A 26,110-nucleotide genomic window follows, 5' to 3' on the forward strand; every position below is an offset into this window, starting at 1 on the left:
AGAAAATGCTGGTAGGACTTGCTCTGAATTGTACTGAAATATCTATGTTTAGATAATCATGTTCTGGTTTACAGTGTTGAGCTGTCTTATGAAATTTCTGTGCAGAGTTGTGTTTAACAACTTCACTTTTGGAAATTCTTCAAAATACATAATTGAAAACTCTTTTCCTATATTTATGAGAGCTTTTAGAGATAAAGGGTCTGGTTTTGTATATTGAAGGTTTCTATATGTTCCTCTCACAAAGATCTACGCTATTCTAAGTATAAAACTTGAATCAATAAAATAACATGGTTGTGTCAGAGATTAAAATACTTCCCTTATTTTAGGGAGCAAGGGGTCTAAATTTAGTCTGTGAGCTTTGTAAACCTAGGGCCTTGCTTTTTGTTTGTCTGTGAGGTGCCATGCATATTTGCAGCTTTGTAGAAGTACCACTTCAGTGCCCAGCTGGGTTCTAAATCCATGAAGCGCTGTAGGAATGAGCTCAGAAAGGGAGACTGCAGGATTAAGGTCCAAACCAGTATGAAGTCAGACCAGGTCTGTATTTTGCTCCTTGGCTATAAAAGTTCATTCACATGAATATCTAATGTTAAATAATAAATTATATAATTCAAAGCATTTGAAGTATTTATTTTTAAACTAATATTCCACTAGTGAAATTTAGAATATTTTTGTGGCACTCACTGTGCTGTAAAATTGTTTTAAAGAAGTCATCTGGCTATAAATCATGATAACTTAGATTTTTCACCTTGTCTCCTCTTAGTCCTATGGAAAACATTTACTCAGGCATTGCTACTGTCTCTTATCTCAATGTGGTTATAGATCATTAAATTCCAGCTCCTCTTAACACAATATAAATTCTAATCTTGGCAAGTGTTGTGCCTAGTTTTATTTAGTAATTAAACTTTGCATGGCTTTCCTCCTTTACAGTGAGCGTCACCTTTTATATTTTAATGGACTTTTATTAATTATATGGAGAAAGTAATAATGGGAAACACAAATGCCATACACCCTGCAATTTCTGGAATGCTTTGTGGTGTTGGCAGTTTAGATAGGATATCTACATGATATAGTTTGTTTTGTCCTGAAGTACTGGGATGTGAATTTACATCACTGTTGACCCCTTGGGACTACTCTCAAATGAGGTGTGTATCTTGTGCAATCCTAGTCAGCAAAAATTTAAATAAAAATAAATACACTGTCAGAAGCCCTTGTGCTGGCCTGGCAGGAGGTATGAAACAGTACCCTGTGCTTGATAATGGCCTGTTGGAGAAGGGTCTCTAGCACAATGTGATGCGACTTAGTGGAATAACAAATTATACTAAATTCTCGCTATTGTTGTGATTAGGTAGTGAATTGTTGGGCAGGGCCTGATATCTGCCATGGGCTGAAGGCCAGACAACTAAATACAAAATAAATCTTTAATGAAATTTGAGTGGGGAATCCAATTTATCTTTTAAGACAAACAGAAGTTACAGCCTTTGTGTACAAACATGGAAAACTCCGTTAAAGTGAGCTGGGAAAAAACTAATAGATCACTGCTTTGACTGTGGTTTTCAAGTGATAAGTTTGTGGTGATTTTTGCATACAAAAATTTCCCTTGGTAGTTCAGTATAAAGTCTTAAAACCTTAGTCACACCAATTTCATGGCAGCATTAACTCTTCAGCTACCCTTCCACTGAAATTTGCAAGTTAGCAAAGCACCTAATATTTAGCATGGTAGCAAGTCAGGGTAACTGACTGATGCCTAGAATGTGTCCAGAAAAATTTGTTTTCCAAAGTATTGCTTGTTTACTTTGGCTCTAATTATCTGTGCACACTGTAGAGAATGAAAGTATTTTGTTTCTCAGAACTGGCATCCGCAATGTGTTTGGGACTGATTTGTTTGAGATTTCTTTCTGCATACTGCATTACTGCATATAGCTGTGTAGTAATGTGGGTGCTTGAAATAAAGCTTGACATAAAAACTGAGGTTGTTTGCAGGGTGTCTTTCTTGAGAACAACCTGCTTTTTGGACATGAATCTTATTTTTCATCCTTGATCCAACTACTGTTCTGATAAAGATTATATTTCTTGTCGGTGTTTGGAGATGGTGAAGGTTTGGAGAGTGGTAGTGCTATAGATGTCTCACAGAATTTTTTATCTTGACATTGGATTAATTTCCCAGTTTGCATATGTGTCGAGTTGTGTGTTGAAATATAAGACACAAGAAATAACCTGATTGTTCTCTCTCTGTATTTCCATTGGGTTATGTTCTGCAGCTGGAGTACCAACATGACAGTTTTCTGCATTACTGTCACAGAAATCGAGAAACTTGCATCAAAACTGGGGTTGCCCATGCTCCCATATACAGAAGACTCTAAGGCAAAATGTGACATAGTCCTGGTAACTTAAGGTAGTTGTCTTTCAGCTTCCTACCATGCATTAGTAGCTCTTCTACCCATTCTACATTGCCCTGCTGGAGAGAACAATGCTGTAGCTGGAAGAAAAGAAAAATCACTTGGAAGATGCACTGTAGTTGAGAGTATGAAAGGGATGTATGTAAGAGATTTTAACTGGTATAGGATGTTTATTGCTGCTAGTTTTAGGGGTGTTCTTCTTTGTTCCTTGTTATCCCTCACCATTTGGTTCTCAGTTGTGGTGGGATTTGCCCTTGATTGATTGACGAATTTTCAGACTCTCCATAGCATTCTGTCGATGCAGGCGATGACTTGGCTTTGCAGCCTTGCTGTCACTTTGCAGCTGTGCACCATGTTTGGTTGTTTTGGGCAGGCTCTCCTGACTCCTGCTCAAAGCTGGGGCTCTCTTTGAGAGGAGCTTCTTGACCCTTTGTACTTTGTGTAGTACCCGCCTCACAGGCGGACTCTGGAGCCGTTGTGCGGAATGCGTGTCTAACGCGTTCCACTCGGACCTCAGTTCCATTCCATAATGTTAGCTTTAATTGGCTGGTTTTAAACTTTCATGTACAATTTGGTTGTACACGGTAAATTACCACCCTCCTCGCCTTTTCCTAGGAGCACGAAAGTAGAATCCAGACTCTGCTTTCCCGTGCTGCCTTTTGGTATTGCCCTTGAGCTCTTTTAGGGACAGCACTGGTGGGTACTGTTTCTGTCAGAGGACAGACTTTTTTTCTAGTGGGCTTTTTTTTACTTCTAATCTTCCAAACACTGTACCCTTTAAGACTGTACATTGTGTTGTATTTTTGAACTGAATTCTGCGTTTGAAAGTTTAAAACTAATTAATGCTTCTTACCCAAAGGAGTATCTCCAGTTTAATAACTGTTGCCAAACTCTTAGTGTGGCTAGATAGCCAGTGTGTCCTCCAAGTGATTTTTATTTTCTTTTAAATACCCCTGTATTTTAATTTTAGTTACTTTGTTTGAGTGCATGAGGACATCAGGGCAACATCAATTATATAACCAAGGCTGGTCTTTACTATGTAAGAATGCCTTTGGAAGTGCTTCTGAGGTGTCAGAATGTGTAGCATGGGCAAAATGAGTCTGTTACTAGACAGGTTTCATCTGGGCTTAAATATTTGATTGGAGCATCACCAGAGTTTCTTTTGAGAAAGATGGGTAAAAAGTTGAGGAAAAAAATGGGCAGTGCTGCATACAAAACAAATTTTTCAGCTCAAACTCAAAACAGTGATGAGTCTCTTGTTTGTACTTGGTATGAATGAGGTAAAACAAAGCCTGTCTTTATTCTCCACATCAGGCTTATGAGCTCATGTTTCGGCTTTTCCTTTCCCCTCCCTTTCTGACATGGGCTCTTGTCCTTTTTTTTTCCTTGCTCAACAGACAGTAACTCTCCACAATATTTTTAATCTCAACAAGATGTCCAGTGGCTGATGATGCAAAAGTGTTGCATCAACAAAGAGGGGATGATAGCTGGAGCATTCCAGGTCTGACATTTTTGGCTGAGGAGCTGTGTATTGTGGCCACTGATTCCTCCCGGCACAGCATGCTTGCTTGGGGCAGGAGACTACTTTTCATTGACTCCTGTTGTGTGGCTCCCTGCTCTTTATTTTAGGTTTCCCCAAGAAGTTATGACTGGGAGTTCATGGTTTTAGATGAAAGAGCCTGTTGTCTTACTGAATTATCTCCTTTCTGTCTATACTTAAACCAAGTTGGCAGGTAAAAAAAAATACAGTAAAACAAAAGCTCTCTTATGGTAATACCTGAGGCTAGATTAGAGTAAAAGTGAAAGAGTTATTTAATTTTTTTTATTTATGTATGTTTGTTGAGACTGTTTGCTTACCTGTAGTCCATTGGCACCCAGCAGTGGAACTGACCTCATTGCATTGACCTTAAGATGGGTTCCTGGGCCCTGGTGGGATCTCACTCACAAATGTTTTTCCACTGAAATGGATCATAAGAAGTATTAGATTATTTGGAATAGAGAAATTAATATTATGGAATTAAAAAATACACATTTGTAATTATGGCTGTTGAGTAGCCATGTAGTGTGCAAGTGCTTGTACTCCTAAATTTTTGAGAGAAAAATTACTTTAAAGTGTAAAAGAAACACTTTCAATTTTTTGATGCTCCAGTGCAATATTTTAAAGTAAGAGCATTTTTTACTGGCTGAAGGGAATCCAACTCATGAAACTTTTCATTCACTAAAAGTATAGCTGATGCTTTTAAAAAGTAAGGGCTGCTTCCTCATGACAGCTAAACTTCTTGAAACCATATAAAAATCTGCTTATACCATAATTCAGTCTTGCAGCACTGCTTTTATTGTGTGAAGAACCTATCAGAAATTGATTTATAAGCTTGTTGTTTGTTATGTACAACTGTTCTTGTTTGTAGTCTGTGTTCCTTCACAGCATAAAACCTTCAGCCATCTCTGCAGCCGTGTCTTGCACTGTTTCCATCAGGTAATACTTCCAGCCATGAAGTTGTCCCCAATTTAATAAAGGTAAGGTGGGATAATTTGTTGACTGCTACCTAAAACCATCATTAACCATTGCAAGAGGGGAAATTAGGGCGTGGGTTTGGTGACTTTTTTCTTCTTTTTTTTTTTTTTTTTTTTTTTTTTGCAAATCTTATTTTTGATGCAAAGGCAGTTCTGTCGCCAGCCAGTCCAGCATGCAGAGACTCTCCCCCCTGCCATAAAACAATGAGCACATTCAGGCACAACTAGTGTTTTCAGTTATTAAAAAACGGAGCCGTCTGTCTCTGCCTGTGACTTTAATCTTTAAGCCTTTATTCCCTATACCCCACCCCCTCTTTCTTTCCCCAACCTTTTGTTTGTGAAGTGCAGAGCTACAGGATATGTGGGCCTGGAGTTTTTGAATGTATTGTACATTCCCCTGGCAATTACAGATGTTTATAACCCTGACTGATGTTATTTCAGTATTGTGGAAGGTGAACAGAAAATTAAAGAATGCATTTTTCATTGCCCCTAGCAATCTTTAATTTTTCATTTTTTTTTTTTGAGGACAGGGGAGAAGAAAAAAAAAAGAAAAAGCAAAATGTAAACTGTTAATTTAAAAAAAAAAATCTTGTTTCGCATTCTCAGATGAAGCACATCTGAGAGCAGTACAGGAATATCTTCCCATACTCTACCATAACTCTTTTGTTAGGACAGTGTGTTACATGCAGTGTTGTAAAAACATAATAGGACTGGATTTAATATAAAAGACACTCCTTAATGCAGGGTGCAAGACTTTTGCTTACTTTATTTCAAAGACAAGGTAGCTCAGGGCTTGTAACAATTTAAGAGCAGAATCCCATGGGGTTTTTTCAGCTTTGTATGGAACACTTTTTTTTTTTTTTTTTTTTTTTTGAAACCTTTTTTTTTTTTTTTTTTTTTTTTTTTTTTTTTTGTAGAATGATTTAGAATCTGAGTTGGAGTTTTACTTTTTGACTTGGTGACAGACTTGTTTAAGAAAATTTGTTTTTGGTAGTCTTGTAGAAATATTCACTTGCTCTGTACAAGGTTTTAAATCAATTTCTTACTAGTGGTAGTTGAGCTATCTAAAGCTGCAGGTGCACTGTAAGATTACTGTCCTTGAATTGACAGAGGGGTGGAGAGAAGAGAATCCTGTAGAAAATCTCTGTGATCAAGGTGATAATTGGTGTGTTTCTTGGGGACTCCAGTGCATTCCATGTTTTTCAGAGTAGCTAGCCTAAAACACTGCATTTAAGTAGAGGAAAGTTAATTGGAGTCAAGAATTTCAAGGTGGTTCAGCAGTATCTCTCAGGTACAACTTTCATATCTGTACCTGTTTTCAACTGCATGCAAACTGCTGTTTATAGGTTTTGGAAGTTTGGAGTTGCATATCTAAATGTATATTCAGGTCTGTCTACCTGTGTGGTGGTCCTTATCTCCAGTGACTGCTGCATGGAACGTTTTTTAGACTGATGTTTCAAAGATATGGCAGAAGAGTGAGCAAGAATTTACAGAGATATCCTTTGGCTAGGCAGGACTTGAAGAAGTTAACACAAAAGATAGCAAAAAAGTCTCCTTGTCATCTAATATTAAACTGATAAAAATATGCTTAAAGAAATTCTAACATGTTCCAAGATGTTTATAATTCAGTAATTCTTCAAAGCACCCCGAGGGAGGCAATAGATGCACTGTAGTAACAGTTTTCAAGACTTCTGGAAAGGAAAAAACAAACTAGTTGGTCATTAAGCATAGCACATTCTTTTCATCCTGAGATAATCAAGTACTAAAGTTGTGTGATGCTTGTGTAAGGATTTTTGAGATGTGCTGGTTTTCTTTGTGTTAAAACAAGGGAGCATGGGTGGGATTGAATCCTGGATGTGCTAATGGAAAGATACCATCTTGTACAAATGAGGTTAACTTGAAAAATTGAAGAACTGAGTGTGAAGTAGTAGTGATAGAGAACAGAATTTATAGAAACTTAGTAGTTACTGTTCAGGAGTCTGGTTTTGCCCCCTCTCTGAGTCCAGTACTGGGCTTGTATGCAATAGTAGATTCAAATATGGGCAGAAATATGAATACATTGCTTGGGAAACTTTTCAGTTGGTTTGTTCTTGGAAATTGTGTGTTTAATTGTCTGAAAAGCTAATACAGGAATTCACTTACTGAAGGAGCTCACTGCTTGAGGGAAAATGTGTGCAACATTTTTGAAGTTGGGAATAGTCTCTTTCTGTGTGGTGTGAACTGAGTCATTAGAGATGGAGTAGAGGACTTCAGACCTGTGGAAGGAAATCAGTCAGAACTGGAGATGGACTCATGTCCTCACTGGTGCAGGTTCAGTGCCTTTGCAGTTCTTCCAAACATTTGATTTTTTTTATATTGCTAAGCTACTGTTTTCTCTTTCAGGTCTTGGAAATAGCTTCAAAGATGATCTCTGTCTGTAATCTGTGAAAGATGCAAAGGACAGAATGATCATATTTGTAGTTACATTTTTTGCAAGATATTTAACATTATCACATGCAAATATAATTACTCTTTTTTCTTGAAACTTGGCAGGAGATCTTGTAGAGAGCAAATGTAAAGCTGATATGGGTCAGGACTGTAAAAAGGGTATTGTTTTTCTTCTTGGTCCTCTGACCTGTTTGCTTTTCAGTGTTTACAGTAAAGACTTTATGGACCATCAGGGACCATTTATGGTCACTATATAAGGCCCAAGTGTAATGTTAAGTTACATTTAACTCTTCAGAGCTGTGCAAAGGCACACGTGGCCTTGATACCAAAACAAAATACCTCTGAGTAACAAGTCTGAAACTCGAACTAATCACTCATTAGGAGCTAGGAAAGCTTACTTGAACCCTGAGCACACATGATCATCTGAGGAGGTCAAAGCAGAGTTTTCCATTTTTCTTACTTTGCACCTTTTTTCCTGAAGCATGAACATGAAGTGTTGATTTCTTACACAACTTACTGTCTCATTGTTTGAGAAACCTTATTTTATGAACTAAACAATTCCAGGCAAAAGGAGCAGGCCACTTCATTGCCAATCTCTTAAGTTTGGGTTCGAGATGAATTGGTGGAATTACAGGTGCCATTTTTGTATGACATTTGGGAACTTAGAAATATTGAAATAGCCTGAAATGTTTTATGGCCTGAATTCCAAAATATGAAACTGAACTTTTTTCTGCTAGGTATAATATAGGCAGGTAGTGCAAAAAACAGACAAACAAAATCCCACCGAACACCCCCAGGCAAACCAGTTTTGTTACTCGGATAGTGATAACCCACTTGGTTTCTTCTATGCTTTCTTTTGCTTTCAAGTCTATGAAATAATACTTTTTCTTACTATATGCCACAGACTGTACTCCATGGCTGATGAGCTGTATAATGACATTCAGTCTAAAATGCTAAAACTGTAGTTTTGTGCAGTATCCTAAATATTTAAATTCTCAGCTTTTACTGGTGTCTGTATTTGCATATACATATGTATGAATGACACTTTAAAAAGTTAATGTTTGCTAACTAATTCACAATTTATGCACTTTTGACTTCAAGCCAAGAAAGAAATTAATGCAGCTGAAATACCACGGTGTTGAGTAATTCAGCAAATGCTACCTTTTTTTGTAGCAGTCATCTGTGTCTACTCAGAATGATTGTTGCTCTTCCAAGATATGTAGGCTTTTTAAAACTGTACCATAGTTTATATTTTCAGCATTAAAATAAGTCGAGGACTGTTTTGGACTCTGTCCAGTTTGTGCCCTGTCAATATAGAAATTCAGATCTAGTAATAGGTAACATTGCAGAAAAAGATTTTTGTACATATGGAAGAGGGGTGACGTCTTCTCTCATATGGTGCTTTACCTCCATTTTTACACATGCTATGTATTACATGGCATTTCATGTTACAAGGCAGGGATTGTTTGCTTTGCTCTCCCCTCATTGTCTATAGGATTTCCATTTGGGGTGACTTTCTGATTTTTGACAAATATTTATTTAAAGAACAGGAATTTAAATGCCAGACCCTAGTAGTCACTCAATCTGGTTTGCTACATTTTCTTTGGAAATAGTAGAAATGATTGTTTTAGAGGGACAAACAAGAAAGTCAGTGGTGGAATTAAGTATCCTTTACTTTAAGTTTCATCTTAATACCTCTTACACAGGTTAAAATCAGAAGTGTTTTATTAAAAAATGAAGCTTCATCTATCTGGATGTAGCTTTAAAATCTTAACGGTGTAATATCAAAGCTGTATTATTTGTCTAAAGGCAAGTGGTTTTTAGCAGCACTGAATTTGAATTGCTGTGCAACTTAAAATTATATAATTGATTGTGCTCATTTATTTAGAGGTGTTTTATTTCCCTTCTTTCACTCAACTTCATTTGTTTTTGTCATAGTTAACATGAATTTTTCTTTGTGAAGGACCTAACTGCATTTGTCTTGTTTCCTTTTTTGAAGCTACTTTAAGATTCCTTTTCCAGAAAGTGACCAGATCAAAATGCAGTATTTTATTTCAATATTATATATAGGCAAAGTCTAATTCTTCACCTTTCTTTGCTGCTTCTAAACTTAAAACAATTTTGCATTGAACAGCATATAATGATTGTATCTTTTCACCATTTTCTGAAGTAATTGCACTAGTTTTGTGTATATGCACATGTACTTTAGTTTCTTTCAATTCTTCCTAACAATATGTGGAGTGTTTATTCAGCTTTAGCTTTCTCTGTAGTTCCTCAGGCTGCTGTTCAGTGAGCCCCTTGGCCTGCAGCAGCGTCTTGTCCCCAGAAACAGGAGGTTTGCTTTGCTCGTTCCCTTTTTGCCTTTGCAGCTCTTGGCTGGTCCTGCTGCCCTAACCCTAACCCAGCTCTGGCTCTCCCTGCGGTGCTGCAGGAGCTGGCTCCTCTGGCCAGTCCCAGGGAGAGCTCTCTGCTGTGCCTGGGTTCAGCTGACTGGTCTGAGCTTCAGCTTTGCCTTTGGGAGGCATCAATAAACACGGTGTTGGGGAAAGGTAACTGGGAGCAGGAGCTTCCCAGCTCATGGAGCTGCAGGCCCCATGACCAGGTGCCAGAGCCTTTTCACTGCTGTTCTTCACTGACAGCTACTTCTAGATCCCTCCTATGTACAGGCTGATGTAGATCAGCACAATAACAAAGTGAAGTGTGTGATTGCCCTGGCTTGAAACCACGTGGCTAAAATTGCCTTTTTCCCTTGCATGTTTTGTCTTTAGAGTGGAAGTGAAGGATGTTAGTCAGGGCCTTTCCTTGGCTGTGGAAGGATGTGTCCTTAGCAGTGGCCATTACTTGTGCTGCTCTAGCTTTGCTCAGGCTGGCAGGAGGTGAGGTGTACTGAGGTTCTCTTTGTGCTGGGGAGAGGGGAGGACAAGTACAGCAAATTAATGTGTTACCTAAATTAAAAAGGTTCATAGCAATCTCTCTTTAGTAGTGAATTTCTATTTGAAAGTCTTTGGAGGAAGATTTCTCTGTAATTTTATATTTTTTTTTACATTACTATGTGTAATTTTAATGTCTGTTTAACCAGTGAATTTAGTCAGATTGCAGTAAGGGCATCCTGTATTTGCCTTGTTTAAGAATAGTCTCTCTTCTACAAGTGGTGGAAACTACCAAAGTGTTCAGATATTTCTCAGGCTTTGTTTTCCTCTGAAGAGGCTGAAGACAGCATGGGACTCCTTACATTCTGCAAATCCTTGCAAAGGATCTCCTGATAATTGTTCTTCCTGTGTTGTTCTGTGTTTTTTGAGAGTGTTTTCACTTTAGGGTTTGTCTGTGATTTTTTTTCTCAAAACCTCATCCATTTCATATAAGCTTAATCCTGTGTACAATATTCCAATGGCTAGACCAGCATGTAAAAATTATTGGAAGATACTCCTCAGTCTTTCTTAGCATGACCTTCATGGAGTCTTTATCAGCTTTGTTTGTGCTACTTCAGCATGGCTGATCAAGCTTATTGACATACTCTAATCATTACAGGCATTTCCTCCCATTGAAGAGCACAGACTTTTTTCTGACATGTGGTTAGAACTTACTCAAACAAGACAGATCCTTGGATGACTTGACAAAGGAGATGGTAGAGGCATTATCCTTTATCCTCTTCAGAACAATATGGCACACTGTTTTTTCTGGCAGATGAAGTATAAAGTATATTCAAGGGGATTCTTGTGTGACTTCTTTTGCAAAAGAACCCTTTTATTTCTTATAGGAAGTTATCACCTACTACTTGTAGTTGAGTTGAACTCACGTTTACAAATAAATAACTGTAATAGATGTGTCATTTGACATACAAGACATTCCAAGTATGTATGCCCTTATGGCCACGCTGCTTTCCCTTTCTAGCTCTCAATTGCAGACCAACCAGAGTGGCTGGTTTTCATCTGAAGAGAATTAATGCAATGACATAATGCTTCTAATTTTAAGCTTTACTGTGCACTCAGAAATGTTGTGGGTTGCCAGTGTGATGCTTTCTATCTGATGTTACAAAGCTCTGGAGTCTGACGCTGCACTGCTCCCTGTTTGTGCTCTGAGCTGCTTTGGAAGTAATGGTAGGATGCTTGAGCTCCATGAGTTCCTTTTCTTTTCAAAGTGTTTCCTAACAGGAGTTGTATCAGTTTTGATCCACAATTTGCATTGCTTTACAGAAGGTTTCTTCATGTGTAATTCATGTTCCCCGGTTGAGTGCATGCCTCTCCCTGCATCACACCTCCTCTTTCTGTTTGAATTTTGGGGGATTCCATATCCTGTAAAACATCTTCCTTATTCATCACAGTGCCTCCCCTAAGGTAACTAGCAAAATCCTGTGTGACTTGTAACATCTCCCAGGGTGCAACTGTATATGAAAACAGGGAATAATTTAGTTGTTTCTGAATAAAGTTTCTTAACAAAAAAAAAAAAAAAAATGGGGGGGGAGGGGGCTGTGAAAGGGGAAGTTGGATACTCTCTGCATGATATAGACAATATTTCCTGAGACAGGAGATACTAACCTCAAAGAATTTAAAATAAAACACTGATTTAATTTTTTTTCTTTTTTTTTGGAAGTGGAATAGCGGAGGTAAAAATGGTAGAATAGTTGGTCTTTTTATCCTGTGTGCAGATGAAATTGATTAAACCTTAGAAACTCGCCTCAGTCCACCCGGTTTATTAATTGAAGAATTTCCTCTTCCCCAGAATGGGAAGTGCACATTAAAACAGAGCTTTGCCCTTGAGTAGCAATGATACTTGAGAACGTACATTTTCTACAATCCTATTTTCTCTTCTACACTAGAGGAAATCCTAACATGGTAAAAAGCATATTTAAAAAAAAAAAAAGTATGTTTAAGGAAGTCCTCTTTCATTTCCTTGTAGAGCATGAAATCAAATTATAGCCCATGGCCCACAATTATTTTATTTTTACATTTCAAATTCCATTTTCTGCTTCCTTTTGCTGCCTGTGAACAAGAGTTGTACTGTTTGTGCAAAGTCAGCTAAAAAGATTACCACAAAAAGGACAGGACACAGTAGCTTAAAGAAGCCACCACTCAGAATCTGTGCTTATGTTCCATGTTTGTGTGGCATACAAAACGTCCCCTTTGTTCACACAGGGACCTGATCCCCTCTTCTTCCCTCCACTCACCAGGTTTTACCTTTTGAAACCAAGTCAGCTTTATATTGATGTATTATTGGGAATATAATGCAATACTTTAGTTATGCTTGCCAAAATAATACAGCTTAAAATGCTCTCATGTTGTTGATCTACATTTGGTAAAGACAAACCATTTGAGATTCTGCTTATTTATTGAAAATGGCTTTTGGGTGAGCTTTTTCACTGAGGAATTGGTAGCTAATTTAGTGCTTGGAGATTATAACTGGATGGTTCTGAAAGTGGGCTCAGTGCATGTATAATAAAATAGTTTATCAGTTCCAAAAATGTATTACTAATACATGAGGCTGAACTGTTTGTTTGTTTGTCTTCCTAGATCTAATAATGTCATTTTTTTCTAAATCAGTGTTAATATTATGTTTTACTGTAGGGACGCAGCTCAGTCTGGGAGCTGGGGTATAAAATTCACCCCAAGCATGCAGCAGGCTGCACAAATGGAAGGTGGTTTGGGTTCATGTACATGCAGAACTGCAACAGCCTCTGTGGTTGAGGTTGAAGGAGGTTTGTTATTTATATGGAATGTTCTGTTCCAGAATAAAACATGGCAGTTATGGTGCTTTACTGTTTTCCAAAACACATCTGATATCTTGGGTACTCCCATGGTGTTTCCCTGTGAACGCTGATATAAGAGCTGGTTTTTACTAACTCTGTGTGCCACTAAACACAATTATGAGGAGTGAATTTGATGGAGGGGATGAAGGTCTGCAGCATTGTTTCCTAGAACTCTGGGCAGGCTTTTTTTTCCTATTTCGGTAAAGATTTGAAGATACATTAAACAAAATAACGCAAATGTAGAGAATGCAGTGAATTTTCTCCAAAAGGCTAACAGTTGATCAATACATACTTGTAAAATGCATACTGTTCTTTTTCAGTGTACTCAGGCAGGAGCTGGTGAGTTCTTTCAGGATCCAAGAGTGAGAGCTAGCTAGGAATGATGTTGGAAGTGCACTTCAGGGAAGCTTGAGTTGCTTCCTTCTGCTCTTCGGAAATCTGTCATAATCTCTGACATCTGTGATTCAACTAATCTCCTGAGTAAAGAGTAATAAATTACTTCCTTGATGACTTTATATAATCAGATACTCTTTAAAATTCAGGAGCTAGCATGGGTTGTGTGTTCAAAGCAGTAGATGGACCTTTTCTTTATCTTGTCTCTGAAGGTATTTTTCTTATTTTCTGAGTTTTGTGTTCCCTGTCACTTTCGTGATACAAATGAGTGCTGCTGCCTCCAGGTTTAGCTGGCACTTGCAGTCTTTGTGATGCTGTGCTGCTGGTCTTGTGTTTTTCCTGTATCTGGCTGTCATCCAGAATCTCTCAGTTCATGTTTTATCTTTCTTGTTTGTTTTTCTTCACTCAGACTATCTACTTTATTTTTGCTGTGGTTTAGCTGCTTATCTTTGAAGTATAATTCCCATCTTTCTCCACCCCCTTGTGTTTTCTGATGACAACTTGTTTATTTCATTTGCTTTTTACAGGGCTTCATCTGAGCTGTGTGTCATCACACAAAGGGTACTCCAATAATTGATCTTTCATTTTCAAGCAATGTGAGAAATCACATGTCAGGATTTATCTTTTCAATGTTCTTGAACATGTCTTTCATAGATGAAGTGGTAAATAAAAGGTTACACCCCTGTTTTCTCTGTAAAAGAAATAATTTGAGTATCTTAGTTTAACTTTTTCATTGATTCTATGTGACCTGCTTCAGTGCAGATAAAATATTTTTGATTGCTGTGCTTCCTTGTATGCAGACCTGTCCTTTGCGTGTGTCTCTGCTTTGTTCAAAGTAATTTCAAGCCATTTTCTTGTTCTGAAGGTTTGAAGAATATTCAAATAGTCCATAATCTCTTCCCTATTACTTGTTTAACTATGTATGCCCATATCCTGTCTCCTTTCTGAGGAGTTTTGAGGAATGCTTTTTTTTGTCCTATGACTTCTTTCAGTTCTTCTGTTCCATTTTGCACAAGATCCCATGGCTGACATTATATTATCAGATAGTGCAGGTGTGAGTAATATTTTCTACCTTTTTTAATTCTTGTTACTGTTTTTTGAGTCTCCACATAGTATATCTGTAATATTTTTGTGTCCCAATTGAAAAATCTTTCCAAGTGAAGTTGTATTCATGCGAGTACCGATATAGTCCATCCTTGCTTCACTGTTAAATCTTACTCTGCTGCAAAAAATTATTCAGAAATATTGTTCCTTTTGTTGACTGAACTCTGATATGATAGTAAGCTGATTGTTTACTGGAGATTATTTAAGTAGTGAATTTGAACATATTCTAAGTCTGCTATTACCATTTATGTGTTATGAAGAGAAAATTTACTGAATGAGGTGTTCTGTGGTAGCTGGGAGAGAGTTACACTTTTGTCATCTTGCCAGCTTTCCTGATTATAAATGTGACATTGGTGAATCCTTCTACACTGCTCTAGATGATTTTGTTTAGGTATTTAATGAACTTTATGCATGGCTGATGTGCAATGAAAGAAATGGGTTCTAGAATAAACCAAAATGTAAAACTATGTAGGAGAAGATGGGGGATTGAGAAGAAGGTAAATTGTCAAAGATGGTTTATTAAACAGCTCAAAAGGGAAAGTTGAGGTACCAAGTTTTTACATTATTTTTCCACCTTGTTACTCAAGGGTCCTGCAAACCTGAGCACTCCTGCCTTGATGTGCATGAGTAAATACATACAAAACATCACAAAGCCTCCTCATGCCTCGGTGAGAGCGCAGTTCAGGTGTTCTGTCAGAGCTGTCGTGGTCTTTGCCGTGGCTCCACGACTGCTGTGAAGGGCAGCAGCTTCCCACCCTGCTCCTGTGCCAGCTCTGCCTGCTGTGCCCTCTGTCCCGTCTTGTGCCAGCTCTTAGGAGCTCTGGCAGTCAGTACCTTGGGGCTTTGGAGGAGGCACAATAATTGTGCAGACAGTGTTTGTGAACTTGTGTGTGCTGCTGCTTTCCCTGACTTGAAGTATTTTTTGTCTGGAGTGCCGTGGAATATCTTCTGGTGTTTCTGGAGTTTTTCCATGGAATGTACAGTTATTTCTCTTTGTTCATCTTCTATAAAGATGAGGCAATGCCCCAAGGCAGACATTCTCAACCTTCTAGGAGCAGGGCTAGTCATTTTTATGGCTCTTTTAAAGTGTTGCTAACAGATTCATAAATACAGCAATTGCAAGTGTTTGCTGTATAGCAAGTGAATTTGAAGCAGTTGATTTCAAGTTTCAAGGTAAAGTGACTCCTTTTACTGAAACTACATATTACAGTTCAGTGCAGATTTTGTGTTCTTTTGGAGGGAAAGATACCACGCTGCACATACTGCTTCTTATCAGCTGCCCTTTTCAGGGCCAGGCTTGGATCTGGTGGCTTTGGCTTAGTTCTGCAGCATGAGGATCACTGTGCTTTAGTAGTCACAGTAATGTTTGGTAAGGCTCAAGCTGCAGCATTGTTGTGTTACCAGAATGTCCTTTTTATAGTATTAATAAAGAATTGGACTTGATGGTTTGGTTTTCATTATTTATTCCCATTACTTTTGAGGATGTCAGCTGTGAAGAACAGTGTAATACAAAATATGTGTATTAGGTTTAAAACAGCCCTGTTGTATGCATTCACAAAAATGGATCCATTCTGATTGTTAAGTGCTTTGTCCCATTTAAACTATTTTCATGCTGTTTGTTTCCCTTGGTTTCTGACCTTTAAGTGTGGACTTGAGTGGTGTATAAAGTCTCAGCCTTTTGTAAAGTCTTGATGATGTTTGTGTTGAAATTCCTGAGACAATAAAAATGCAAACTGCTTTTGAAGATATAAAGCCCATCTTTGGTTTGTCAGAGAGAGATACTTGAAATGATTGGTGAAAATTCTGCAGGAGCACTGGAAATACCATAATTATCCAACTAGTTCTCTGAAGGGCTTAACATTCATTATTACAAGATGAAAGGTCTGGTAGGTTGAAATAGTCATTTGTAGCCATAATTTTTTTTTCTTGTAGTTCCCACCCACTCATTCACCATGCACTTCAACCTCGGAATGATTTCCTATCCTGAGTTCATGGGAACTAGGAACAAGGGAAGCTGTTGTCGTAGCCATTGTAAAAGCCTTAAAAGCAAAAAAAGGCAAGGGAAAGGCTGGACAGCGTGGAGGAACAAGGAACAGTTGTATTGATTTCTTGTTCTTCTGATCTTAAGGCCAATATTAAAAGTACTTAATTTAGAGAACTGGAATTTTACATGATTTCTAGCTTTTATCATCTTTCAAAATGTGCTTTTTTTTGGCATATGACTTTCTGGTACTTCAGCTTTAATTTTTTGTTACTTTTTTATGTTTACTTTCTCAACACTTGAATCTGTTGCACTTTTCTGTTTTGGTATTCAGAGTATTTCAGTTACCTCAAAATGAAACAAGAAAATTCTGAATGTAATTAGTGGAAGGCCCAATGTTCATCAAAAGCTTCCTTGAAAACTAATTTAAATCCATGAAATTCAGGTTGCTTCAATCGAAAAATTAAGGGTTCATGACAACAATACTTTGAAAAATAAAAATAATTCATAAGCATGATAGGTAATGTCGGCCTAAAATTTAGGAAGCTTTCCACGAAGAGATCTGGGAATCAGATCTGTTCCTGTGTTTGAAATTACTTGTTCAAGTTGTGTGGATCTGAATTGGGAGTGAATGGCAATACACTGCAGGTTTTAAATTGCCTCTTTCTAACACCGAGGGATTCAGGAAGTTCTTTAGACTTGGGATAAACCTGTTTCTGGTGGTGATCACGGTTTTCCCTTTTATGAAATTTTGGGCTTGGAAAGAAAAATGGTGGGAAGCAGGTAGGGAATGAGGCTTGTGGGTGTTTTTATGGGGTACCTGGCTGGCTCTTGTTGGGGTTGCTCTGAGTGTGCAGCTCCCTGCAGTGTTGCTGTGTGTTTCTTTGGCTATATTAGATTCTTGCTTGGCTGCTTAGATTATAATTTTTAATTGAGGCAAATGTCATGCCTGTGTTACTACAAGCTTAATTTTCTTAGTATTTTTTAATGCAGTGATAACAGCCTTAGACTTGAACTATCACATTCTTCCCTGGTTCTTATGACTCAGTGATAGCCTATAATAGCTTAAATTCCCAAGGTCTTAATTTCAAAAGAGCTGTGGAATTCAGTGCTTACTTTCACTTGTGTTTTGTTTGTCTTTCTGGGCATTTGTACATATGTTGACAATTTTAAATGGAAACAATTTGAGAAAATGATCCTTAATCTTTTTATGCTGTGGCAATACTGACTGTGAGTTCTCCTCCAGGTGCCCAGATTATCGATTTAATGATGCTTGTGATAGATGTGACAAAAGGGATGCAGACACAGTCAGCAGAGTGCTTGGTAATTGGGCAAATTGCCTGCCAGAAGATGGTGGTAGTCCTGAACAAAATAGATCTCCTTCCAGAAGGGAAGAGACAGAGTGCCATTGAGAAGATGACTAAGAAAATGCAGAAGACCTTGGAAAATACCAAGTAAGTGAACAGTAATACTAACAGATAACTTGTCACAAAATTTGCTTTGGCAGAAATACCAACATTTCTCTTCCAATGTGCTTCAAAACATACTGGCACATCTAGCAAAAATGATGACAAGAGAGTGAAAAGATTTACAGAAACTCAGAGGCAATTCCAAATTAACATCTGCAAGTATCATGTGTAGAGAAATGTCTTCCTGTAATTAAGCATTTAGGTTCAAAGAGCTGCTTGGAGTTTGGATAGGATAATACAAAGCCAGAATATCCAGCTGAAGAACTGCTGGATGTGGTAATAGCACATCTTTGCTTTGCTCAGGGATATAAGGGGACATAACTATTGGGTCACATTTTGAGTTGAAGAATCAAAGGGACAGGATTCTGAGTACACAGGAGAGAGAACCAAAATTCAGTTTTGGCATATTTTGGCATGTGCAGTCTGTGCTTTGAAAGCACTGCTGATCTGGGTGTGATTGCAGTGTGCCTGTCCTGTTGTATCTCAGGCACATGGAGTTTCTCAACAGCCTTTTTCCCACTTGACTTTGAATCTCCAAATGTATTCCTGAACTATTCTTTTTAGCAGGACATATGATACCATTTGACAATTGCCTCTAATGCCAATTGTGGGGTTTTGTTTTTGTTTTTCTTTCAAATAGTTTACTTGTTGAAATGTTTTCACTACACACATAGGTATGCATGTGGAATTCCATAGCAGTCAGCAAAGCTGAAGGCTGTTGCAGTTGTAGAGTAGATGTTGCCACCAATACAGGGGAAATTATTGTAATGTTGTCAGGAAATTGTATGGAAGGCCAAAAAAAAAAAAAAAAGGCAGAGGAAGGTAACTGTTATATATTTGAATAGTTTGATATTTGTGAATTTATCTAAACTAAAAGCAAACTGTCTCTATGAATGGAATTTCTGTTTTTTAAAAAATTTTTTGCACATCAGCTTCTTGCTTTGCCCAGCAGGATCTAAATTCTGCAGAGAGAAATTTGGTTTGATGGAGTAAGAGTTTCAGTAGGGCTGGATCATGTTTAGAAGTGCCTCCAAATGCACTATACAATTACTCCAGTTTGTTCTGGTGTATGGGAAGAGGAGTAAAACATTTGGTTACTCATAAATTTGTTTATTGCAATGCAGTGCTCTGAAATACGCGTATGAAAATAAATTTCAAAAAGTTTTGTGGTTAATCACAGGAATTTTCAGTGCATGTTTTTAGTACCCTTTGTCCTTAGATGCCTCAGGCTTATGGCATGTAAACAAAGAAAATACCTCATGTGCCTCATTACAGCTGGGTCACTGAGTGAGCTCCCTTTCTAGAACTTAACATTTCTTTAGCAAAACCCCATCTCTTCCTTCCAGTTTGCTTCCTTTTGTGAGAAAATCAGTGAGGGGTGGGTGTCAAGAGGATGGCCAAAATAATTAAGTACTTGAAGAATAAAACTGATTGTAGCATAAAAGGGAAACTGAGCTCAGCTGGCTGTACTGCTCCTCTCTGAACGCTTGTGTGTTTGAGATTTGTGAGTTTTGCAGACTTGGATTTCAGTAGATTTAGATCTTTCTGTTGTCTACAGATCTTGCAGAATCAGGTGGGCATCATGAGGCATCTTGCATTTGGCTTCTGTTTTGAAGGTTATGACTTTAGAATTGTAATTGTTTAATGAAAGTTAAAAATGTGCTAGTCTCCAGGTAAAGTGACTTTGGATGCAAACCACTGCATTAATACTGGGTAATAGCAGATGTTTGCTTCTGAAATGAACTGAATCTTGCATTTGACTGTCACAACACTGAATCAGTAGCTAATGTGCAACAGGACTGAAGCTTTCATAGTGAAGTCCAGTAGTGCTGATCTGCTGGTAATTCAGGAAGCAATTGTCAGTCACAGTGAGAGAAGAGCAGATGAATTGGAATTTTAGGGAATTTCCTGGCCTTCAGAGTAGCCTGGTAGTTCTCTATATTGACATGTGTAGAAGATCTGTGGTCTAATGGTGAAAGTCTTTCTCTCTCTTTCAGATTCTCTGGGTGTCCTATTGTTGCTGTTGCAGCAAAGCCTGGTGGACCAGAAGCCCCAGAGTCTGAGAATCCACAGGGTATTTCTGAATTAATCGAGGTACTTGCTGAAGAACATAATGATAACATGAAAACATCCATTCTCAGATGTTCAAAACCCTTAGTTACATGGCATGATGTTTACACTGTGAAGGGCAGGACACCTGAAATAACTGAGAGCAGTTTGTAGCTTGCAATAGACTTGTCACCCTTTCTGTCATTAGCTTAGGGAGAGGAACATCTTTGCCCTGGAGGGATGCCACTGCTGCATCAGACAGCAGAAACAAAGGCATCATTCTTTGAAGACTTGTCAAATTCTGATTTGGATGCTGCCAGGTTTAAAGTACTTATAAATTGCTGAAGTTAAGGTGCAACATCAGTCAAAAATCTAGGGATGCCTGGCCCTGGGCAGCCAGGCTTGTGTAAAGGCAGGATATTGCACAAGGCTGCTGAGCACTGAATGCTGCATCATCTCCCAGGCTGTGTGAGTCAGGATGGCTTGGGAATGGGATGTAGTGTGGCCTTAGACTAGATTTAGCCAGGCCCAATCTGCCCCCAGCAGTTTCTAGAGATGAGGAGATATGCAAGTGCTTACTTCTGCCTTTATCTGGCTCCTGTTAGATTTACTGGGATGTTCTCCAGGATTACAACCTTTGAAGGAAACTCTCATTGCAGCTGTTTTGTCAATTGAAACCTGATATTAGATGAGCTGGCAAATGCTGTGTGAGCCCTGCCATTGAACTTGGAGCTATTATCCCTTCTGTCCTTCCTAAGAGACTCTCCATTGTTCTGCCATTGCATCCTGGGCTTAGACTGCAGGTTTTGACCTTAAAAACAGATGTTAAAGGCAATGCCAATTGTACATGCAGGTGATATAACAGAGAGAGATATCAAAAGTGATTTGAGACAGGAGTGAACCAGTTCCTTGGAAGCACTGTTGAGTACATGACTTCCTTTTTATAATTAAAATATTTTGTCTGATTATATATTTTAAGAAACATAGTATTTGTCAACAAAAAAAAATCCCCACTAAACTCAGAATTTCTCTAGAAGGTGGTACTTAGGTAGTTTTTCCTAATGGATTGATCCTTCAAGAAGCACTAACAAAAATCTGAAGGGGAAGTTGAATTTGAAAACTTAACCCAGTATTACAGTTTTTCTGGGAGGGAGTCAGAGATGGGCTTTATGGGGCACTAATATCTGTGCGTAAGTTCATTTTCACAAAATCCAAAAAAGCTGAAGTAGCAAAATGCTCTGTAAAATTGTGCTTTTGAGAGAGGGAGGAAAAAGGGGGAGATGACACACATAGTTTTTTTCCTCTTTGCTTTGCTGCAGTGTTTATATTGAGTTTGGCAGCAACTTTATCGCCAGTGAGGTTTTGCTAACCAAGCTAAATGTGCAGCACCAAATCTTTCTAAGGCAGAAAATCGAACTTTTCCTGCTGCTAAGTGTGCACCTCCCCTATGGCACACACAGTTAATTTGACATTGGTGAGTTCTAAGCTCATTGGGAGATGCCTGAAATCAGTAAAATTGCAAGCTTGTTCAATCAATCATCTGCTTGCCTGCCTTCTGCTGTGTTGCTGTCATGACTTTTCACCCAGGCATGGTGCTGCTTTTATCTTTTTTTTCAGGTCTTGAAGTCTCAGGCTTACCTGCCATCAAGAGACCCCTCAGGACACTTCCTTATGGCAGTTGACCACTGTTTCTCTATCAAGGGTCAAGGCACAGTGATGACAGGGACCATTCTTTCTGGCTCTGTTAGCCTTGGTGACAATGTGGAGATTCCTGCCCTGAAGGTGAGTCTCTCATTTTCATTCCCCCTGGTTTTCCTGATAGAGACATTCAACAAAGAAGAGAGTGTTCTCATCCAGTCTGAAATTACTCATCTGTTTTCAATTTTTATTTTTGTATTCTCTTATGCCAGCTTATAACAGTGAGAGGCATAGTAATTTTTAAATAAGGCAGTCAGTAAAGTCACCTGCTCAATAATTTAGCTGGATGAAGAGAAGACTGATCTAGATTAGCATGTTAGGCTTTCAAATTCAGAGAAGCAAAGTGGGCATATTTCCAAGCTGGGATGCACCCAAGGACTGAACAAGGTTTGAGGGAGGTTACTCTCATTTGAGATATGCTGCAGTGAGAAGGTTTGCAAAAGAGTCCATATAGGTAGGCTTCCAAAAATGTCTGAAAGCAAAGGAAATGACAAGAAGAGGGCATTGAAATGCTTGATGTACATTCTCTTTGTTTGCTGAGGCTTTAATTTGTGTCAGCATGTTCTGAGAGAACTGCTGGGATGCAGTAGGTGGCTTGCTGCTACTGGGCTCTTCAGAGAGCCTGTAGAAAGTCAAAGAGACCTTCCAATGGCCTTTGAACTGCTCAGCTGTTGTTACTGTTTAATTTCCTTAAAATATATATTCACCCTTTAAAAGAAAACAAAGTGACTTTATGCTTGGAACATGTGAATCTGTTTCATAGGTGCTGATGATCACTACTTTGATTTTCCCTTAGTATTAATTGCCCAAAATGAATTAGGACTTGAGGAGTATTTTGCAGCTGCCACATAAAAGTGGACTGAGCTGATTAGAGTCTGTGGGCAGGCAAGTTGTGGCCTACAAGCAAGGATGGGACTCTTTTGGTGCTGTCAGTATTATCTTCAAGTCATTTTACTGTAAGGGCCTTACTATTTCATTGAGTGAACATGCTGTTTTCTCATTTTGACTGTATTGGTTGGACAGGTGAAGGGCTACACAAGGCATTCTGATCTCACCTGAGTGAGGTATTTGGCTGATAGTGGACATTCATTTCTGCCTTTGCATAGAAGTGGTTTGTACCATATGTACTCTGACATTTCTGCTTCCCCAGTCAAGTTCCTCACTGCCCATATTCTAATTTACAGCATGCAGCCTATTTTGGGAGCCATGCTTTCAATTCCTGCACAGATTATGATTGCTGGGGTTGTAGCTCTAGCTTCAGCTTCTCCTGGTTTCCACTTGGCAGCGTTCTTTCCTTTGCTGTTGTGTCCTTTTCTCAGTCCTGGGCCTGCCTGTGCTTGGGGTCCAAAGAGGGCCAAGTAGTTAGGAGTGCAGGGAGTGGGAGATGGCTCCTGCCCAAACAGGGCCTTGCATAGTGAGTTCACTGCTTTCTTTTTGACATAGCATTTGCCAAACTTCCTGTCATTTTGTGCTCCAGGAGATGGGGGAGACAGGGCAGAGTAATTATTTCTTGCAAAGAAAGAATGCATCACTAGATTATATCTGGAAATGACTATTCTGCTTTTCATCTGTAGTCCAAGAATGTTTTGAAGAAATGTGTTTAGGAGTAAATCTGCTTTTTGAGAATCCATATGAAGGAAGAAATGACAAAAATATAGTAAATTACTTCTGAATTGGTGTTTAAAAGTGGAAATAGACTTTGTGTGTTTTCCAACAGTGGAAAAGACTTTGTGTGACTTTTTTTTAGTGGGTTTTCTTCCCAGGTGACTGGGAGAGTAGTCACTGAAGTGACAGGCAACTTAGCAGATGGACAAGTCATTTGCCAGACAAGCCAGATCACTTGGCTCTTATGGCATTAACTACTTCCCTCAAAGTTTTAGTTATTTTCCCAGTTGTTGTTAATGAATTAAACCTTCCACTGCTGTGTGTGAAATAGAAGGTGTGTTCATGCCTTGGGATCATAATAGTGGTGGGCACAGTTTTGCGTTTTGGCACTAGCAACTTGAGGACATTCACCTTCATGTTGCACAGGTACGGAAACCAAGGCACAGTAAAAGGGAGCAATGTTTGTAAGTTTGAGCTGTGTGTTGTACTTGCCCCTGCCAGCATCACGCAGAGCTGGGTTAGGATACCTATAAAAGGTCAAACCTTTCTCAGGCGTACAAGGTAACGGAGGAAGCACATTTCACAACACATTGTGGTTTATGACTCTCTCTGACCTTTCCTTGCCCTGACCCAATGGTAACTGAGATTGACAGCTGGTACATTTAGGGACGTTACAAACTAGCTGCTTTTTTTTAAATTTGAAGAACCCTCTCACCAAATGAAGTGGCATCACCTTCCAGTTCTACTAATGGACTTCGACATCTTTGACCGCTTGAACCTGCACAAAGGAGGGACACAGCAATTAAAAATAAACAGTGACATTCTCAAATGCCCATGCTTGCTCTGATTGAGGCTGAGAGCACCAGCAGTGCATGGATTCCTTTATGCTTTGCCTATGTAAATTGCCATCTGGGGTTGATTATCCATATAGCAAAAAGAAAAATTATATATATGTGTTTGGCAAAAAGCTTTGACACAGCAAACAGTCCACTATCCAATTGAGTTAGTACTATTTGCTCCTTAGCACTTGAAATCCACCTTGAAGAGCATGAACCTAGGATTTCTGCAGCAAAAACAGAGTGTTGGCAAAATTCTGAATGTCATTTAAGATTATTTCAGTGGTCTTTCAATCTCTATAGTCTTTGAGTTTAAAAACTGCAACAACTTGTGACACTTGTATTTCTGCTTTATAAAAGTTACTGGAGTTTGAATAATAAGGATTTTTTGCAATTTAGTTTTGTTTTTATTTTACTAATATCTGAAGTGTAGGTTGTTTAGAAATTTCAGTTTAAATGAGGATGAATGTCAAACTCCAGTGCTGCTGGGTCTTTTTATAGCACACTTCAACTGAAAAAGAAAAGTGTTTTCATTTCAGTGGGAGGAAGGCATCTTTTGCCTTCCTTATCCAGGTGAGAAAGATTGTAGAAAAAGTCAAGTCTGAATTGGGTGAGGAGACAGAGAGAGATGTACACAGCTCATGGGCCTGGTTTTCCTGGATGTGTCCACTCAGCATTGCCTTACTGTGATCAGGGCTGTGGGTATACAAGACCCAGAGCACAGGTGTGGCAGCCCAGTATGAAGACCACTGCTGGGGCTCTATTTCAGGAATTGTAAGAAGTAGAAACTTTTCTCTTTGCCTTATAGTCAGGTTCCTGTTTGTCGTGTTTAATGAATTGCTAACAAATGCTGGAGCAGATTGATGCAAGCTGAGTGGCTGGTGAAGGTAAATAACTGACTTGGAGCCTCTGTAAAGTCCAGTGCTGCCATTTGTACTGTGTATGTGTCAGAAGTTGTGAGTGTCTTGAATGCTGAGTAGCTGTGTTCCTGCTGAGTGGTTCCATTCATGTTTTTCTCTAGGGTATGATGTGGGGATTCTCGCTCTGTGCTGAATCTCAATAACATATCTGATGTTGTATGGTAAAAAGTTGTTTCTTGTGTAATAAATCTCATTAAAAGGGAAGAGAAATATTCCTATCAGCTCCAACCTTCACCATCCTGGAGGTTGGTAGTAGCCAATTACCATTATTAGTGTGGAGCATCTCAGTCTCCAAAGTTGCAAGCACACTTATGAAATGCTCCCCTCGTATTGCAGAGCAGTCATACAGATTGTTTCAATACTCAGGTGAACTTTCACAAGGTCATGTGAGACCTAGATATGAAAAATGTGAGGAACTTGCTTCTGTTTATCTCATCAAGTCTCCTAGTAAATGAGAGTGTTGGTGGAAGCCAGTAGTGGTTCTGTCTTGGCAGGAGCCTATTGACTGTCAAATTATACTGACTTCATGAACTTTAAAGAAGCATAGTTTTGTGTGGCTTCATGACTTCATTTACTTTCACCATATGAAAAGAGATGTTTTCTTCTAAGCTTTTTTTTGTTGGCTAGATAACCTTGGTCTGTGTTTTGGCAAACATAGCTTTTATGACTGATACAACAAAAAAATTCTCCACTGTCTGATAGAATAACTCAAATACTATTTGCAAAGCTTTTTTCTTCAAAGCATTGTAGCTATTAAAACTGTAACAGAGGTCTACTTTTGTCCATATAAGTACCTCAGTCTATCTGATGTCCCAGGACCTCTGATAAGTGACCTTTAGTATGTATGTACACGTAGTAAGAACTAATTTTAGCTTATTTAAGGAATTTTGCACAATCAGAGTTGCACAGTTAAGCCTTGTCAGAGGGCATTTAAATCTCAGAAAACAAACCTGGATCAAACCCCACTGAACTGGA

At 38.6% G+C, this 26,110-nt stretch overlaps 1 protein-coding gene across 2 annotated transcripts in view; it reads left to right on the top strand.

Annotated features, from left to right (window-relative positions):
- Window positions 1-26,110, top strand: part of EEFSEC (eukaryotic elongation factor, selenocysteine-tRNA specific) — a 121,140-nt gene that overhangs the window by 14,928 nt on the left and 80,102 nt on the right. For both annotated transcript variants that reach the window (XM_041462169.1, XM_041462177.1), the window contains exons 2-4: window positions 17,805-18,012; window positions 20,025-20,121; window positions 21,694-21,858. In XM_041462169.1, coding sequence (XP_041318103.1) covers window positions 17,805-18,012; window positions 20,025-20,121; window positions 21,694-21,858 — 470 coding nt within the window. The remainder of the gene's footprint in view (window positions 1-17,804; window positions 18,013-20,024; window positions 20,122-21,693; window positions 21,859-26,110) is intronic.

Source organism: Pyrgilauda ruficollis, unplaced genomic scaffold, assembly GCF_017590135.1.
Source record: "Pyrgilauda ruficollis isolate IOZ18807 unplaced genomic scaffold, ASM1759013v1 scaffold10, whole genome shotgun sequence".
Taxonomy (NCBI): Eukaryota; Metazoa; Chordata; class Aves; order Passeriformes; family Passeridae; genus Pyrgilauda; species Pyrgilauda ruficollis.